Source organism: Pristis pectinata, chromosome 1 (assembly GCF_009764475.1).
Source record: "Pristis pectinata isolate sPriPec2 chromosome 1, sPriPec2.1.pri, whole genome shotgun sequence".
Classification (NCBI taxonomy): domain Eukaryota; kingdom Metazoa; phylum Chordata; class Chondrichthyes; order Rhinopristiformes; family Pristidae; genus Pristis; species Pristis pectinata.
In genome coordinates, this window is record NC_067405.1 from 3,909,695 (window position 1) to 3,927,172 (window position 17,478).

General features: G+C 49.9%; 1 protein-coding gene across 1 annotated transcript in view; it reads right to left on the reverse strand.

The window, feature by feature from the left end:
* The window catches only part of LOC127575050 (obscurin-like protein 1), a 105,326-nt gene that overhangs the window by 58,953 nt on the left and 28,895 nt on the right, over positions 1-17,478 (reverse strand). Inside the window, 5 exon segments of the mRNA XM_052024681.1 lie at positions 462-731; positions 2,570-2,839; positions 6,080-6,349; positions 6,985-7,257; positions 9,501-9,773. Coding sequence (XP_051880641.1) covers positions 462-731; positions 2,570-2,839; positions 6,080-6,349; positions 6,985-7,257; positions 9,501-9,773 — 1,356 coding nt within the window.

The following is a 17,478-nucleotide window of genomic DNA, read 5'->3' on the forward strand; positions in this document are numbered from 1 at the left end:
GGGGATTCCAGCGTTGGGGAGCAGTTGGCAGGCCAGCTGTGAACAGCTGTCTCCTATGGTGGGAGATTCCAGAGACACATCTGGAAGTGGGAACCAGATCTTTGAGGGACAGGGGAAATCCAGAATCTCTTCCCTTTGATGCTTAAAATCAAACTGGAATTTATAATTTATTTAATTAAGCAAATCTACAGACAGAAAGAAAGGTAAATGACTGAGAGCGAGATCAGCCATGATCTCATTGAATGTCGGAACAAATTGTATGGGCTGAATGGCCTCATCCTGTTGCTAGATTTTTGCCACTGTGCTTCCAACGTGGTGGACAGATACTTGGACCTGGTTTAGCATTGACCAGTGAGTGAGTTACTCTCTTCCTGGGCATGGGTCTGATCCTCACAGATGGGATAACTTGGTGGGACATCAGATTATTAGTGTGGCGAGTAGCATGGTGACGGGGCACTCACCAGAGACGCTGACCTTAAACTCGGCAACATCGTCGGCTGCGTCGCACACGTAGGTCCCTCCATCCTCCAGCGTGGCCGAGCGGACCCTCAGCCTCCTGCGCTCCCCCTCCACCTCCATCGTGCACCTCTCGCTCAGCTCCAGCTCCACCCCGTCCCGGGACCATCTCACCCCCGCCCCCGGACGGGACAGGTCGCACCACAGCACAACCTCGGCACCGGTCAGTACCGTCAGCACCGAGGGGGAGCAGCTCACGATGCTCACCGGAGGGTCTGAGGGAGGGGGAGGGGGAGGGAGGGAGAGAGAGAGGTAGAGTAGAGGGAGGGAGGAGAGGGGGGAGAGAGGGGGTAAGGGGAAAGGCAGGGTGGGAAGGAAGGTGGGGAGAGAGAGAGGGAGAGAGAGAGGAGATGGTAGATGAAGAAGGGCAGCGTGGAGAAAGAGAGGGGGAGTGGTAGAGGGGGAGAGATGGTGAAGGAGGGAGGGAGGAAGTCAGGTGGGTGTAGGGAGGAGGAGAGGGGAGAGAATGAGGCAGAGAAGAGGGAAGGTGGGATGAGACGGACCAGAAGATAGTTGATTGAAGAGGGGGCATCAGACAGAGAGGGGGGAGGAATATGAATGAGTAAGGAATTGGGGGAAACCGTGAAGGAACAGACAGAAGAGGGGGAAAGGGGGCAAGGAAGAGAGTGAGCACAGAGGAGAATGAGAGAGAAACGAGGTAGACAGTGAGATATTGAGGGCGGACGGCGAGGGAGGACGGAGGAGAGGAAGGAGTGAGCGAGGGAGGGTCACACTGTGGGAGGGGGGAACTGACCCCTCAGGGGATCGCGTGTGTCGTGGACGGTACGAACGCGATTCTTATTTGAAGTGTCGCGTGTCGCGTTGACAGGTGTAGCGTCGCGTGTGTGTTTCGTTAGTATTAGTTGCATTCTCTACCGTAGTATGTCGTTGCGTAGTTTCTTCTTTTCTGTATTAGATGTCATGTATTGACACTGGTTGTCTTTTGTAGTGCTTTTAGTGAATAAACGTTTATTATTTTAAAAAAAGGGGCGGTACTGAGGGAACACCACACTGTCAGAAGGATGAATAAATGAAATCCATCCCCACAAAAAAAAGGGCCGGTACTGAGTGCGCTCTCCCATCGAACTGAAGATGTGATTATATAAATCCAAAGGTGCAGTTGTGGAGAATGTTGGGCGGTGGGGGAGTGTGGGTTTCACCAGGAGCGGTGGGCTTGAGCAGTTTACTCCTTGGAAGGACTCTGTTTTGCCAGGTGTTGGAGTCTGTGTTCCAAGCGCTGTCGGAGGGATGACGCTGGAGTTTCATCCCACAGACTCTCTGCTTGTCTGGAGAAGACTGCTACCTCTCCTTTCTCCACACTGCTCCTTTACGGGACTAATTCCTGGTGTGCCCTGCTGGTTGTGTCGCTGTTTATCGCGCCAGCAGTGTTTTGCGATCACTGACTGCGTAGTGCTTTGTCATGACGGGCTGTAAAGGCTCTAAGATGATGGGGCCTCGATCCTATGCAGCAGTTGCAGCTCCTGGAAGCGTGGCTCCTGCGAAGATGTCACCTTTCAGTCTGTTGTCTTTGTGAAATGCTGTGCGCAGTTCTGTTCCTCCATTAGTTGGTCTGGACGGTGGTTTCCAGGCCACGTCCAAGGCTGTGGGGGTGGGGTGGGGGGGTGGTCGGTGAGGTGAGTGTTGTTGCGTTTACCTAGATGTTCGGTAGAATTGTGTTCTTTTTGTGGTCTGTGATGGAAGTTAATTTGTAGTAGGTGTGTGACATGTAATAAAGACATACTAATTGTGAACAAAAGGGGCAGTGGTGAGGGAGTGTCACACTGGGAGGGGCGGTACTGAGGGAGATCCACAATGTGTTGCAGTAGTTGAGCCTTTGCTGTCAGTGGGATCTTTCTGTGTATACATTACCTGTCCTGGCTCCACTAACAACACTAAGACGACAGCCCGGCCTGTACACGGGTGTGGGAGGGGATGGACAGTGCGGAGGGGACACAGTGTTTGTGTCCCTGCACCACCCTGTTATTCAGGGTCACTCCCCCCGGAGGGGGCGGTGAAATGTCCGTGGGGGAGTGCGGCTCAACCGGGCACTCACCGGAGACGCTGACCTTAAACTCAGCAACATCGTCAGCTGCGTCGCACACGTAGGTCCCTCCATCCTCCAGTGTGGCCGAGCGGACCCTAAGCCTCCTGCGCTCCCCCTCCACCTCCATCGTGCACCTCTCGCTCGCCTCCAGCTCCACCCCGTCCCGGGACCATCTCACCCCCGCCCCCGGACGGGACAGGTCGCACCACAGCACAACCTCGGCACCGGTCGGTACCGCCAGCACCGAGGCGGAGCGACTCACGATGCTCACTGGAGGGTCTGGAACCGGGGGAGGGGGAGAGAGGGAGAGAGAGAGAGGGGGAGAGAGGAAAAGGGAGGGAGGGGAGAGATAAGGAGAGGGAGAGTGAGGGAGAGAAAGGGATTGAGGGACAGTGTGGGGAGTGAGACGGAGAAGGGTTCAGAGAGGAAGAGAGAAGGTGGGTGAAGAAGGGGAGTGTGGGGAAAGAGAAAGGGGGAGGGGGAGGGAGTGAGAGGGTGGGAAGATTGAGAGAGCAGAGGAGGGAGGGAGAGCGAGGGAGGGAGTGGGATGAAGATAGGGGGAGATGGAGAGGGAGGGACGGACGGGGAGGGTGGGAGAGGGGATGGGGGAGAGAGAGGGATGGAGGGAAGGTAAGAGCAAGATGGAGAAAGGAGAGGTTGGGGCGGGATGAAGGAGTGAAAATGAAGGTATGAGAGCCAGTGGGGTAAGAGGGATGGGTGCATAAGGAGAGGACAGGGGTGTGGGAAAGGAATTGCAGGGAGGAGAGAGGGAAGGAGAGAGAGGACAACCAAACGGGAGGTCGAAAGAGGTGAACAGACCAACGAGTACAGCGTTACACACCACGGAGACAGGCCCTTCAACCCCACCTGTCCATGCCAACCATAACGTCTCCCTGAGCTAGTCCCATTTGCCTGGGTACACCGTAAATACAGTGAAAGCAGTAAGTGATTAAAGAAAGAAGAACGAACTCTGGTTGGGCCGCATTCAGAGTATTGCGTGCAATTCTGGTCACCTCACTACAGGAAGGATGTCAAGGCTTTAGAGAGGGCGCAGAGGAGGTTTACTAAAACGCTGCCTGGATTAGAGGGCATGTGCTATCAGGAGAGGCTGGACAAACTTGGGCTTTTTTCTCTGGAGCGGCAGAGGCTGAGGGATGATCGGTTGGAAGTGTATAAAATTATGAGGGGCATAGATAGGGTGGACAAGCAATATCTTTTTCCCATTATTGAGCGATCCAATACCGGAGGGCATGCATTTAAGGTGAGAGGGGGTAGGTTCAGAACAGACGTGAGGGGTACATTTTTTTACTGAGAGAGTGGTGGATGCCTGGAACGCGTTGCCTGATAGGGTGGTGGAGGCAAATTCATGGGAGGCTTTTAAGAGGGGCTTGGATGGGCACATGAATGAGAGGAAAATGGAGGGATATGGACATGCTGTAGGTAGGAGGGATTAGCTATGTCGGCACAACATTGAGGGCCAAAGGGCCTGTTCTGTGCTGTACTGTTCTATGTTCTATGAAAGGAGTCTAAAACTAGCAGGCATAGTTAGGACTTGCTCAAGAAGACATCTTGGTCAGCATGGATGCGTTGGGCCGAAAGGCCTGTTTCCATGTTGTAGCACTCTCTGACTCTGCCTGTCCACTGGGATACAAGCCTAGTTTCGAAGAGGGACAGGGAAGTTGATTGAAACATATCCACTCGTGAGAAGGCAGATGTGGAGAAGATCTTACCTCAGGAGGGGTCTCCTGGAACCAGGGGTCACTGCTTAAAAATAAGCTGTCAACCATTAAAGAGAGATGAGGCAAAATGGTTCCATCCATTGAGTCATGAGCCTCTGGAACTCTCTTCCTCAAAGGGCGGTGGAAGAAGGGTCTTTGGAAATGTTTAAGCCAACTTAATGTTTATAGACTCTTTATAGGCAACGGGGGGGGGGGGGGGGGGGGGGGGGGGGGAAGATTACGGGGATAGGTGGGAGTGCACGGATGAGGTTATAGTCAGATCAGAGAGCTGTGGACACAGTTCAGCACATCACGGAAACCAGCCTCCCCTCCATGGACTCTGTCTACACTTCCTGCTGCCTTGGTGAAGCAGCCAGCATAATCAACGACCCCACCCACCCCGGACATTCTCTCTTCTCCCACCTCCCATTGGGCAGAAGATACAAAAGCCTGAAAGCACGTACCACCAGGCTCAAGGACAGCTTCTATCCCACTGTTATAAGACTATTGAACGGTCCCCTAGTACGATAAAATGGACCTTTCATCTACCTCATTATGACCTTGCACCTTATTGTCTGCCTGCACTGCACTTTCTCTGTAACTGTGACACTTTATTCTGTATTCTGTTATTGTTTTCCCTTGTACTACCTCGATACACTGATGTGATGAAATGATCTGTATGGATGGCATGCAAAACAAAGTTTTTCACTGTACCTCGGTACATGTGACAATAATAAACCAATTTACCAATTTTTTGTAGAATGATAAATGACACAAAGGTTGGTGGTGTTGTGGATAGTGTAGAAGGTTGCTGTAGATTACAACAGGATATTGAGAGAATGCAGAGCTGGGCTGAGAAGTGGCAGATGGAGTTCAACCCAGATAAGTGTGAAGTGATACACTTTGGAAGATCGAATTTGAAGGCAGAATACAAGGTTAATGGCAGGACTGCTGAGGAACAGAGGGATCTTGGGGTCCACGTCCATAGATCCCTCAAGGTTGCTGCCCAGGTCGATAGGGTTTCTAAGAAGGCGTATGGTGTGTTGGCCTTCATTAGTCAGGGTATTGAGTTCAAGAGCCGCGAGGTGATGTTGCAGCTCTATAGAACTCTGGTTACACCACACTTGGAGTATTGTGTTCAGTTCTGGTCACCTCATTATAGGAAGGATGCGGAAGCTTTAGAGAGGGTGCAGAGGAGATTTACCAGGATGCTGCCTGGATTGGAGAGCATGTCTTATGAGGACAGTTTGAGTGAGCTCGGGCTTTTCTCTTTGGAGAGAAAGAGGATGAGAGGTGGCTTGATAGAGGTGTACAAGATGATAAGAGGCATAGATCGAGTGGACAGTCAGAGACCTTTTCCCAGGGCGACAATGGCTAACACGAGGGGACGTAATTTTAAGGTGATTGGAGGAAGGTATAAGGGGGATGTCAGGTGTAGGTTTTTTACACAGAGAGCGGTGGGTGCGTGGAACGCACTGCCAGCAGAGGTTGTGGGGGCAGATACATTACGGACATTTAAGAGACTCTTAGATAGACACATGAATGATAGAAAAATGGGGGAGCTATGTGGGAGGGAAGGGTTAAATAGATCTTAGAGCAGGATAAAATGTCGGCACAACATTGTGTGCTGTGGTGTTCTATGTTCTATGGTGGAGCAGGACTTGAGGGACAGAATGGCCTTCTCCTGCCTCCCAATGGCTGAAAGATCCCAGTTCACAAATGAACTCCACCTCCAACGGGACATCGGCCATGAAGCACACTTGGCCGGCGGGTGAAGGGAAACTTTGAGCAATGCACTCACCGGAGACGGTGACCTTAAACTCAGCAACATCGCCGGCTGCGTCACACAAGTATGTCCCTCCATCCTCCAGCGTGGCCGAGCGGACCCTCAGCCTCCTGCGCTCCCCCTCCACCTCCATCGTGCACCTCTCGCTCGCCTCCAGCTTCACCCCGTCCCGGGACCATCTCACCCCCGCCCCCGGACGGGACAGGTCGCACCACAGCACAACCTCGGCACCGGTCGGTACCGTCAGCACCGAGGGGGAGCGACTCACGATGCTCACCGGAGGGTCTGGAACCAAGGGGAGGGGGAGATGGGGGGAGGGACATTATGAGGGAGGAGTGGGATAGTGGGAGAGAGAGAGAGAGAGAGGGAGGGAGAGAGGGAGAGAGGGAGAAGGAGGAGGGAGAGAGGGACGTAGGGAGCATCAGAGGGAAAAAGGCACAGAAGGATGGGGAGAGAAAGTGAAGGGGAGAGGGTTAGGAGAGATGGGGGTTGATAGGAAATGGAGATGGAAAGAGAAAGGTAAAGAACAAATAAATTATACACGAATAATTCTTAAATTCCCAGAACCCTGGTCATTTCTCCACATTGACAGCCTCACTCGATGCAGAGACCTCATGCGGTCAGTTTCTTAGGATCTTGTTTTAGTAGAATACCAGAGTGAAGCTCCCTCCGCACCGTCCCATCACACACTCCCAGGGTCAGACACAGAGTGAAGCTCCCTCCACACCGTCCCATCACACACTCCCAGGGTCAGACACAGAGTGAAACTCCCTCTACACCGTCCCATCACACACTCCCGGGGTCAGACACAGAGTGAAACTCCCTCTGCACCGTCCCATCACACACTCCCGGGGTCAGACATAAAGTGAAGCTCCCTCATGCCATGCTGTGTGTCACTATGTCCCCTCCAGTGACCTCACCTGCCACAGTGACTCTGAAGGACAGTGAATCTCCTGTGGTCTCACAGACATAGACCCCACTGTCGCTCTTACAGCAGTGGGGAATGACCAGCCTCCTCTGACCTTCCTCAGCCTCCATCTTAACATCTGGCCTCTCCTCCAATCCACCTCCATCCTTGTACCACTTGACCTCAGCGTCGGAGTGGGACACCTCACAGCTTAACACAACTGTCTGGCCACACAGGTACTCCGTTCGATTCTCTTCCTCCATGGCTCTGAGTGACGCCCGGGGTTCTGGAACGAAAGGAAAGGGCTAGGAGCAGTTTGCAGCCTTTCAGTCCCTCAAACCTGCTACACAGGAACAGGAGGAGGCTCTTCAGCCCATCAACCCTGTTACACAGGAATAGGAGGAGACCAGCTGTATCAAACTTCGGTTAGACCTCACTGTGTGCTATCTGGTCGCCCCATTATTAGTCGCATGTACATCAAAACGCACAATGAAATGCATCTTTTGCGTATTGTGTTCTGGGGGCAGCCCGCAAGTGTCGCCACGCTTCCGGCGCCAACATAACATGCCCACAACTTCCTAACTTGTACGTCTTTGGAATGTGGGAGGAAACCGGAGCACCTGGAGGAAACCCACGCAGTCACGGGGAGAACGTACAAACTCCTTACAGACAGCGGCCAGAATTGAACCCAGGTCGCTGGCGGTGTAATAGGGTTACACTAACCGCTACACTCACACGAAGGATGTGGAGGCTTTGGAGAGGGTGCGGAGGAGGTTCACTGGGATGCTGCCTGGATTAGAGGGCGTGTGCTATAAGGAGAGGATGGAGAAACGTGTTGTTTTCTCTGGAGCGTCGGAGACTGAGGGGAGACCTGTCTGTACCGACCATGATGCTAATCCAACTAATCCCATCTGCCTGTACATGATCCATATCCCTCCATTTCCTGAATATTCATGTCTGTTTAACAGCCTCTTAAACACCTCTATCGTATCTGTCTCCCCTACCACCCCCAGCAGCAAATTCCAGGCACCCACCGCTCTCTGTGTGAAAAAAAGTCCCTCCTTTGAACTTTCCCCCTCTCACTGTAAAGTTATCCCCTCTAGTATTTGACACTTCCACTCTGGGAGAAAGAATCTGACCGTCTACCCTACTGATGCCTCTCAATTTTATAAACTTCTATCAGGTCTCCCCTCAGCCTCTGCTGCTCCAGAGAGAACAACCCAAAGTTTGTCCAGCCTTTCCTCATAGCACATGCCGTCAAATCCAGGCAGCATCCTGGTGAACCTCTTCTGCACCCTCTCCAAAGCCTCCACATCTTTCCTGTAATGGGGGCGACCCAAACTGCACACAATACTCCAAATGTTAACAGTTTCTCTCTCCATAGATGCTGCCTGACCTGCTGAGTGTTTCCAGCATTGTCTGGTATTATGCAGGAGAGATCCTGCATTGTCCTCTTTTGCTTTAAGGATATTAGGTTCATGCAGAATGGAAACAGACCTTCAGCCCATCGTCCATGCTGACCATGAAGCACATATTTACATTAATCCCGTCCTATTCTCGTTATTTCTCGCAGAGTGCAGAGTCCAAAGTTAATGGCAGGATTCTGGGTCGTGTGGAGGAGCAGAAGGATCTGGGGGTCCATATCCACAGATCCCTGAAAGTTGCCTCACAGGGGGATAGGGTAGTTAAGAAAGCTTATGGGATGTTAGCTTTTATAAGTCGAGGGATCAAGTTTGAGAGCCACGAGGTAATGATGCAGCTCTATAAAACTCTGGTTAGACCACACTTACTGTGCCCAGTTCTGGTCACCTCATTATAGGAAGGATGTGGAGGCATTGGAAAGGGTGCAGAGGAGATTTACCAGAATGCTGCCTGGTTTAGAGATTATGCATTATGAGAAGAAACTAAGGGAGCTAGGGCTTTACTCTTTGGAGAGAAGGAAGATGAGAGGAGACATGATAGAGATGTACAAGATATTGAGAGGAATAGATAGAGTGGATGGCCGTCGCCTCTTTCCCAGGGCACCAATGCTCAACACAAGAGGGCATGGCTTTAAAGTAATGGGTGGGAAGTTCAAGGGAGATATCAGAGGAAGGTTTTTTACCCAGAGAGTGGTTGGGGCGTGGAATGCGCTGCCTGGGGTGGTGGTGGAGGCAGGTCCATTGGTCAAATTCAAGAGATTACCAGATAAGCATAGGGAGGAATTTAAAATAGAGGGATTTTAAAATAGAGGAAGGGGTTAGATACTTAGGTGAGGTTTAAAGATCGGCACAACATTGTGGGCTGAAGGGCCTGTATTGTGCTGTACTGTTCTATGTTCTATTTGTCCATCAACTGCCCCAGTTCACACACTGTTTACAGCAGCCGATTAACCCACCGACACCATATGCCTTTGCCTCCACACAGACAGCGCTGGAGGTCGGGATCGAACCCGGGTCTGCCCACTGTGCCACCCCAAATCCCAAGGGGTTTCACAGACAATCTATACATTTTCGGAGGGCAGTAACTGATCTTAACTTGGCCTCTAACCTCTCACGGTAATGTCAAAAAAGATGGAGTCATCTCCAGCATCGCAGACATATTCTCCGGAATCTTCCATTCCGGCGTTCTGGATGATCAGACTCCTGTGGACTCCGTGTGACACCGTTGTGACGTTCGTGTCTCCCTCCACCTCCAGCCCATTTTTATACCACTTCACCTCGGCGTTTGGGCGAGAGAGCTCACAGCTCAGGACAATCCGGTCAGACTTGAGGTACTCTGCCTTGGTGTCATCGGCCGTGTTCACAATTCTCACCGGCGGCTCTGAAAAGACAGGGATTCGTCGGGATCATAGGGAGAAAAGATGGATTCATTAGGATCACAGGGAAAGACAGGGATTCATCTGGAATTTGGGGAGAAGAGGTAGGGATTCATCGGGATCATAGGGGTAAAGATAAGGATTCTTAAAAATTAAAAAATTGGTTTATTATTGTCACGTGTACCAGGGTACAGTGAAAAATGATGTTTTCCATGCCATCCATACAGATCATTTCATTGCAACAGAACATTGAGGTAGTACAAGGGAAAACAATAACAGAATGCAGAATAAAGTGTTACAGTTACAGAGAAAGTGCAGTGCAGGTAGACAATAAGGTGCAAGGCCATAATGAGGTGGATTGTGAGGTCAAGAGTCCATCTTATCGTACTAGGGGACCGTTCAATAGTTTTATAACTGTGGGATAGAAGGTGTCCTTGAGCCTGGTGGTAGGTGCTCTCAGGCTTTCGTATCTTCTGCCCGATGGGAGGGGGGAGAAGAGAGAATGTCCGGGGTGAGTGGGGTCTTTGATTATGCTGGCCGCTTTACCGAGGCAGCGAGAAGTGTAAACAGAGTCCATGGAGAGGAGGCTGGTTTCTGTGATGTGCTGAGCTGTGTCCACAACTCTCTGCAGTTTCTTGAGGTCCCTGGCAGAGCAGTTGTCATACCAAGCCATGATGCATCCAGATAGGATGCTTTCTATGGTGCATTCATAAAAATTGGTGAGGGTCAAAGGGGGCATGCCGAATTAATTTAGCCTCCTGAGGAAGTAGAGACCTTGGTGAGCTTTCCTGGCCGTGGTGTCTACGTGGTTCATCAGGATCACAGCAAGAAAAAACAGGGATTCATCAGGATCATAGCAAGTAAAGACAGATTCATTAGTATGATGGGAAAGGTGGATTCAACCATAAGGATAAAAGACAGGGATTCTTTGGGATGACAGGGAAAGACAGGGATTCATCTGGATCCTGGGAGAGAAGAGGCAGGGATTCAACAGGATCGTGGGAGAGAAAGACAGTGATTCATCGGGAACACAGCAAGGAAAGATGGATTCAGTGGGATAGCAGGGAACGATGGATTCAATCCTGGGGAGAAAATCTGGATCACAGGGATTTGCCATTTGGACCCTTCTGTCTGTCCCTGCAGTCTGGAAGATTACGGATGACCTTTAACCTCGGTGGCACTTTCCTGCACTAATTTCATATCCCTTGAGTCACTTAATTTCTAAAAATCTGTTGGATTTACTCCACAACTGCGGTTCACCATCACTGGGTCAAAATCCTCAAGATGAACTCTTGATCTCACAATCTACCCCGTTATGACCTTGCACCTTATTGTCTGCCTGCTCTGCACTTTCTCTGTAACTGGAACACCATATTCTGCATTCTGGTTTCCTTTTGTACCACCTTGGTGTATTTATGTACGGCATGATCTGTCTGGATGGCACGCAAACAAAGCTTTCACTGTATCTCGGTACATGTGACAATAATAAACTAATTACCGACACTGACAACATTGTGTACACCTCAAGGACTGCAGCGGTCCAAGAAGGCAGCTCACCACCACCTTCTCAAGGACAACTAGGGGATGGGCAATTAAATGCTGGCTCAGCCTGCGAAGCCCACACCCCCTGAATGAACAAAAAAATTCCAATCATTCACCACCCTCTGGCTGAAGAAATTGCTTCTCACCTCTGTCCTGAATGGTGGACCCCTTATTTTGAGACCGTGACCCCTGGTTTTAAGCACACCAGCCAGGGTGAACATTGTCCCCACATCTACTCTGTAAAAGTTCCAGAGGAATTTTGCATGTTTCATGAGATCACCTCTGGTGCTGAGGTCGAGAGGGTTGAGAGCTTCAAGCTCCTAGGAGTGAACATCACCAACAGCCTGTCCTGGTCCGACCAGGTAGACGCCATGGCCGAGAAAGTGCACTAGCACCACTACTTCCTCAGGAGGCTAAAGAAATTCGGCATGTCCCCTTTGATCCTCACCAATTTTTATCCATACACCAAAGAAAGCATCCTATCTGGATGTATCAAGGCTTGGTATGGCAACTGCTCCGCCCGAGGAAACTGCAGAGAGTTGAGGACACAGCCCAGCACATCACAGAAACCAACTTCCCCTCCACGGACTCTGTCTACACTTCTCACTGCCTCGGTAAAGCAATCGACATAATCAAAGACTCCGGACATTCTCTCTTCTTCCCCTTCCCATCGGGCAGAAGATACAAAAACCTGAAGCACGTACCACCAGGCTCAAGGACAGCTCCTATCCCAATGTTATAAGAATGGTCCCCTAGTACAATAAGATGGACTCTTGACCTCACAATCTACCTCGTCATGGCCCTTGCACCTTATTGTCTGCCTGCACTGCACTTTCTCTGTAACTGTAACACTTTATTCTGCATTCTGTTATTGTTTTCCCTTGTACTATCTCGATGCACTTTTGTAATGAAATGAAATCTGTATGGATGGCAGGCGAAACAAAGCTTTTCACTGTACTGCAATACATGTGACAATAATAAACCGATTTACCAAGTAACTGTCCAAATGCCATTTGTGTGCAAGGTTGCCTTTCAACACCTTTCAACGTCTCACCATTTATTAGTACATAGAACATAGAACATAGAACATAAAACAGCACAACACAGAACTGGCCCTTCGGCCCACAATGTTGTGCCGACATAGCTAATCCCTCCTACCTACAGAATGCCCATATCTCTCCATTTTCCTCTCATTCATGGGCCCATCCAAGCCCCTCTCAAAAGTCCCCCATGAATTTGCCTCCACCACACTATCAGGCAACGCATTCCAGGCATCCACCACTCTCTCAGTAAAAAACATACCCCTCACATCTGTTCTGATCCTACCCCCTCTCACCTTAATTGCATGCCCTCTGGTATTAATCGCTCAATAATGGGAAAAAGATATTGCCTGTCCACCCTATCTATGCCCCTCATCATTTTATACACTTCCAACAGATCACCCCACGTGAAAACAGGCCCTTTGGCCCAACTTGTCCATGCTGACCATGGTGCCCACCTGAGCTAGTCCCATTTCCCCAAATTGGGCCCATATCCCTCTGAAACCCTCATCCATGTTCTTATCCAAATGTATTTGGAAAATACTTTGACTTCTATTAAGTAGATGACTTTTACATTTTTCCAGATTATATTCCATAGTTTTGCCTATTCACTCAACCTGTCCATATCCTCCCCCTCCCGCCCCCCCCCCCCCCGAAACCTCTGCGTCCTCCTCACAGCCCACACACTGCAGCTCAGATTTCCAGCACCTGCAGTGTGTTGTCTACCGATTCCCTTTGGGAAGCTCCCGTTGAATCTGCTTTCACTACCCTTTCAGGCAGCACACCTCAGACCTCAGCAACTCTTGTGTGCGAAAAATTCTCTCCCCCCACCCCTCTGGATCTATCACCGATCACTTTCATTCTGAGCGTCCTTGTCACTAACCCTCAGGCAAGTGCAAACTCCTTATTTACTCCACCAACCCTTTCAGAGTTGTGAACACCACAGCGAAACCTTCCCGTGAACTTCCCTGTTCTAAAAGGAGCACATTCCCAGCCTCTCCAGTCCTTCCACATCGGTGGGCCCTCCCTCATTCCTGCTACTGTTTGTAAATCTCCGCTGATCCCTCTCCAAGGCCTTGTCCCATCAAAAGGGATTAGATCCAGGGCTACATTCCTCAATGCATATGATCCATTCAGAAGGCACTGTAGATAATGGATATGCAAGGAATGTCAATGGCCATGAGTCTCAGCGAGAGATGGCGTGAATTACAATGTCTGTATGAAGTGTTCTGAACGACATTACAAGAGCAGCCACAGCTGCCAGCCAGCCGAGATAGACGCTGTGAAAAGCCAGACTTTCAGGTTAGTTACTATTCACAGTCCATTGTGGCATAACGTATCAGGTTACTCAAGGATTCTTTAAAGTAGGCAGGGCTCTCAGCAGTGTGGAGGAACAGAGGGATCTAGGGGTCCACATCCATAGGTCCCTCAAGGTTGCCACGTAGGTCGATAGGATTGTTAAGAATGCGTACGGAGTGTTGGCCTTCATTACTCGGGGTACTGAGTTCAAGAGCCGCAAGGTAATGTTGCAGCTCTATAGAACTCTGGTTAGATCACACTTGGAGCACTGTGTTCAGTTCTGGTCACCTCATTATAGAGAGGATGTGGAAGCTTTAGAGAGGGTGCAGAGCTGATTTACCAGGATGCTGCCTGGATTGGAGACCATGTCTTATGAGGATAGGTTGAGTGAGCTAGGGCTTTTCTCTTTGGAGAGGTGGAGGATGAGAGGTGGCTTGATAGAGGTGTACAAGATGATAAGAGGCATAGATCGAGTGGACAGTCAGAGACTTTTTCCCAGGGCGACAATGGCTAACACGAGGGGACATAATTTTAAGGTGATTAGAGGAAGGTATAATGGGGATACCCGGGGTGTTTTTTAGTGGAGAGTGGTGGGTACATGGCACGCACTGCTGGCAGAGGTTGTGGGGGCAGATACATTAGGGACATTTAAGAGACTCTTAGATAGACACATGAATGATAGAGAAATGGGGGGCTATGTGGGAGGGAAGGGTTAGATAGATCTTAGAGCAGGATAAGATGTCGGCACAACATTGTGGGCCGAAGGGCCTGTACTGTGCTGTAGTGTTCTATGTTCTATGGTCAGCCATTGGACCATGAACGTTCTTTTTGCGGTGTTCCTTCACCCAGTCCTGCACCCCCTATGAGATTCTCAGGACTTCCCACTGTCCCATAACCTGATGAAATTGCCCTTTTCAATGCTTGTTCCAGGGAAACAAAGGACTGCAGATGCTGGAATCTAGATGAAAAACACAATGACGCTGGGGGATCTCAGCAGGCCAGGCAGCATCCGTGGAGAAAAGCAGGTGGTCAATGTTCTGGGGTAATGTCCTGACCCGAATCGTTGACCGCCTGCTTTTTTCCACGGATGCTGCCTGGCCTGCTGAGTTCCTCCAACATCATTGTGGTTTTCATCTTGTTCCAGGGAGCTTATTTCAGACCTGATGCAGGGTTTTGACCTGAAACGTCGACAGTTTCTTCCCCCCCCCCCACACAGATGCTCCTCGACCCTCTGAATTCCTCCAGCAGATTGCTTGTTGCTCCAGGTTCCAGGATCGACATTCTCCTGTCACTCCCTAGCTTATTTCATAATGTTTTGATTCCAAAGGTTGTGGGTTCAAGACCTGAGTTAGGCCGCATCTGGAGTATTGCATTCAGTTCTGGTCGCCCCATGTGGAGACTTTGGAGAGGGTACAGAAGAGATTTATCAGGATGCTGCCTGGATTTGAGGGCATGTGCTATGAGGAGAGTTTGGACAAACTTAGGCTGTTTTCTCTGGAGCGGCAGAGGCTGAGGGGAGACCTGATAGAGGTTTATAAGACTATGAGAGGCACAGATAGGGTAGACAGCTGGTATCTTTTCTCCAGGGTCGAAATGGCTAACACTAGAGGGGGCATGCATTTAAGGTGAATGGGGTCAGTTCAAAGGAGGTGTTCTGGGGCAGGATTTTAAGTTTTTCTCCTCTCACCTTAAACCTATGCCCTCTAATTTTTTACTCCCTTTCCCTCGGAAAAGACTGTGTGATATTCATGGTTTTAGATAATGAATTTTAGATATTTATTTATTAGTCACATGTAGATAGATAGATAGAACACTACAGCACAGTACAGGCCCTTTGGTCCACAACGTTGTGTCAACATTTTATCCTGCTCTAAGATCTATCTAACCCTTCCCTCCCACATGACCCTCCATTTCTCTGTCATTCATGTGTCTATCTAAGAGTCTCTTGAATGTCCCTAATGTATCTGCTCCCACAACCTCTGCCGGCAGTGCGTTCCATGCACCCACCACTCTCTGTGTAAAAAACCTACCCCTGACATCCCCCTTATACCTTCCTCCAATCACTTTAAAATTATGCCCCCTCGCGTTAGCCATTGTCTCCCTGGAAAAGAATGGGAATAAGTCTCCGTCCAGCCCCGGTGACTTATCTATCCTAATGTTTTTCAAAAGTTCCAGCACATCTTCTTTCCTCACTTCAACATGCCCTAGTATATCAGCCTGTCGTACGCCATCCTCACAAATGTCAAGGTCTCTCTCTCTGGTGAATACCGAAGCAAAGTATTCATGAAGGACCTCCCCTACCTCTTCCGACTCCAGGCACGTGTTTCCTCTCTTATCCCTGATCGGTCCTACTGTGTGTATATGGAGTCACTAAGTGGTGGGTGCCTGGAATGTGCTGCCAGGGGTGGTGATGGAGACAGATACGAAAGAGGCATTTAAGAGGCTCTTAGATAGGCCCATGGATGTGCAGGGAATGGAGGGGTATGAACATTGTGTCGGCAGAAAGGACTAGTTTAGTTAGGCACAACTTGTTGGGCCGAAGGGCCTGTTCCTGTGCTGTGCTGTTCTCTATTCTATGTAAGACCCACTGCAGAAGATTGAATGCAAAGTCCAGGCTGTGGCAGTACTGAGGGAGTGCTGCACTGCCAGAAGTGTTGCCTGTCCTTTTGACTGGGTGAGAAAGATCCAAGGTGGATGGCATCAAAGCAAGGGACTCATCAATGGGGACACCTAGGGATTACCTAGCAATTTCCCTCAATGCCGTGTATGGGAAGCCTGCAGAGTGCAAACTACTGCCAGCCATGTTGTAGAAGAAGGCATTTGGCAGGCTGGCCTTCATCAGTCAGGGCACTGAGTATAAGAGTTGGGATGTCAGGTTACAACTGTACAAGAAGTTGGTGAGGCCGCACCTGGAGTACCATGTGCAGTTTTAGAACGTAGAACATAGAACAGTACAGCACAGAACAGGCCCTTCAGCCCACAATGTTGTGCCGACATAGCTAATCCCTCCTACCTGCAGAATGCCCACATCCCTCCATTTTCCTCTCACTCATGTGTCCATCCAAGCCCCTCTTAAAAGCCTCCAGTGAATTTGCCTCCACCACCCTATCAGGCAACGCATTCCAGGCATCCACCACTCTCTGAGTAAAAAACGCACCCCTCACGTCTGTTCTGAACCTACCCCCTCTCACTTTAAACGCATGACCTCTGGTATTGGCTCGCTTAGTAATGGGAAAAAGATATTGCTTATCATTAGTTACCCTTTTATAGGAAAGACGTCATTAAGCTGGGAAGAGCGCAGAGAAGATTTACGAGGATGTTGCCAGGACTCGAGGGCCTGAGTTATAGGGAGAGGTTGGGCAGGCTAGGACTTTATTCTTTGGAGTGTAGGAGACTGAGGGATGACTTCATGGAGGTGTATAAAATCATGAGGGGTATAGATAGGGTGAAGGCATTCGATCTTTTTCCCAGGGAAAGGGAATCAAAAACTAGAGGGCACAGGTTTAAGGTGAAGGGGAAATATTTAATAGGAACCTGAGGGGCAACTTCTTCACACAGAGGGTGGTGAGTATGTGGAACGAGCTGCAGGAAGAAGTGGTTGAGGTAGGGACAATAACAGCATTTAAAAGGTATTTGGACAGGTACATGGATAAGAAAGGTCAAGAGGGATAGAGGCCAAACAAAGGCAAATGGGACGAGCTTAGATGGACATCTTGGTCGGCATGGACCAGTTGGGCCGAAGGGCCTGTTTCCATGCTGTATGACTCTATGAATCTACGTTGGGATCCAAGGTGAGCTGGCTGATTGAATCCAAAATTGGCTTGGTGAT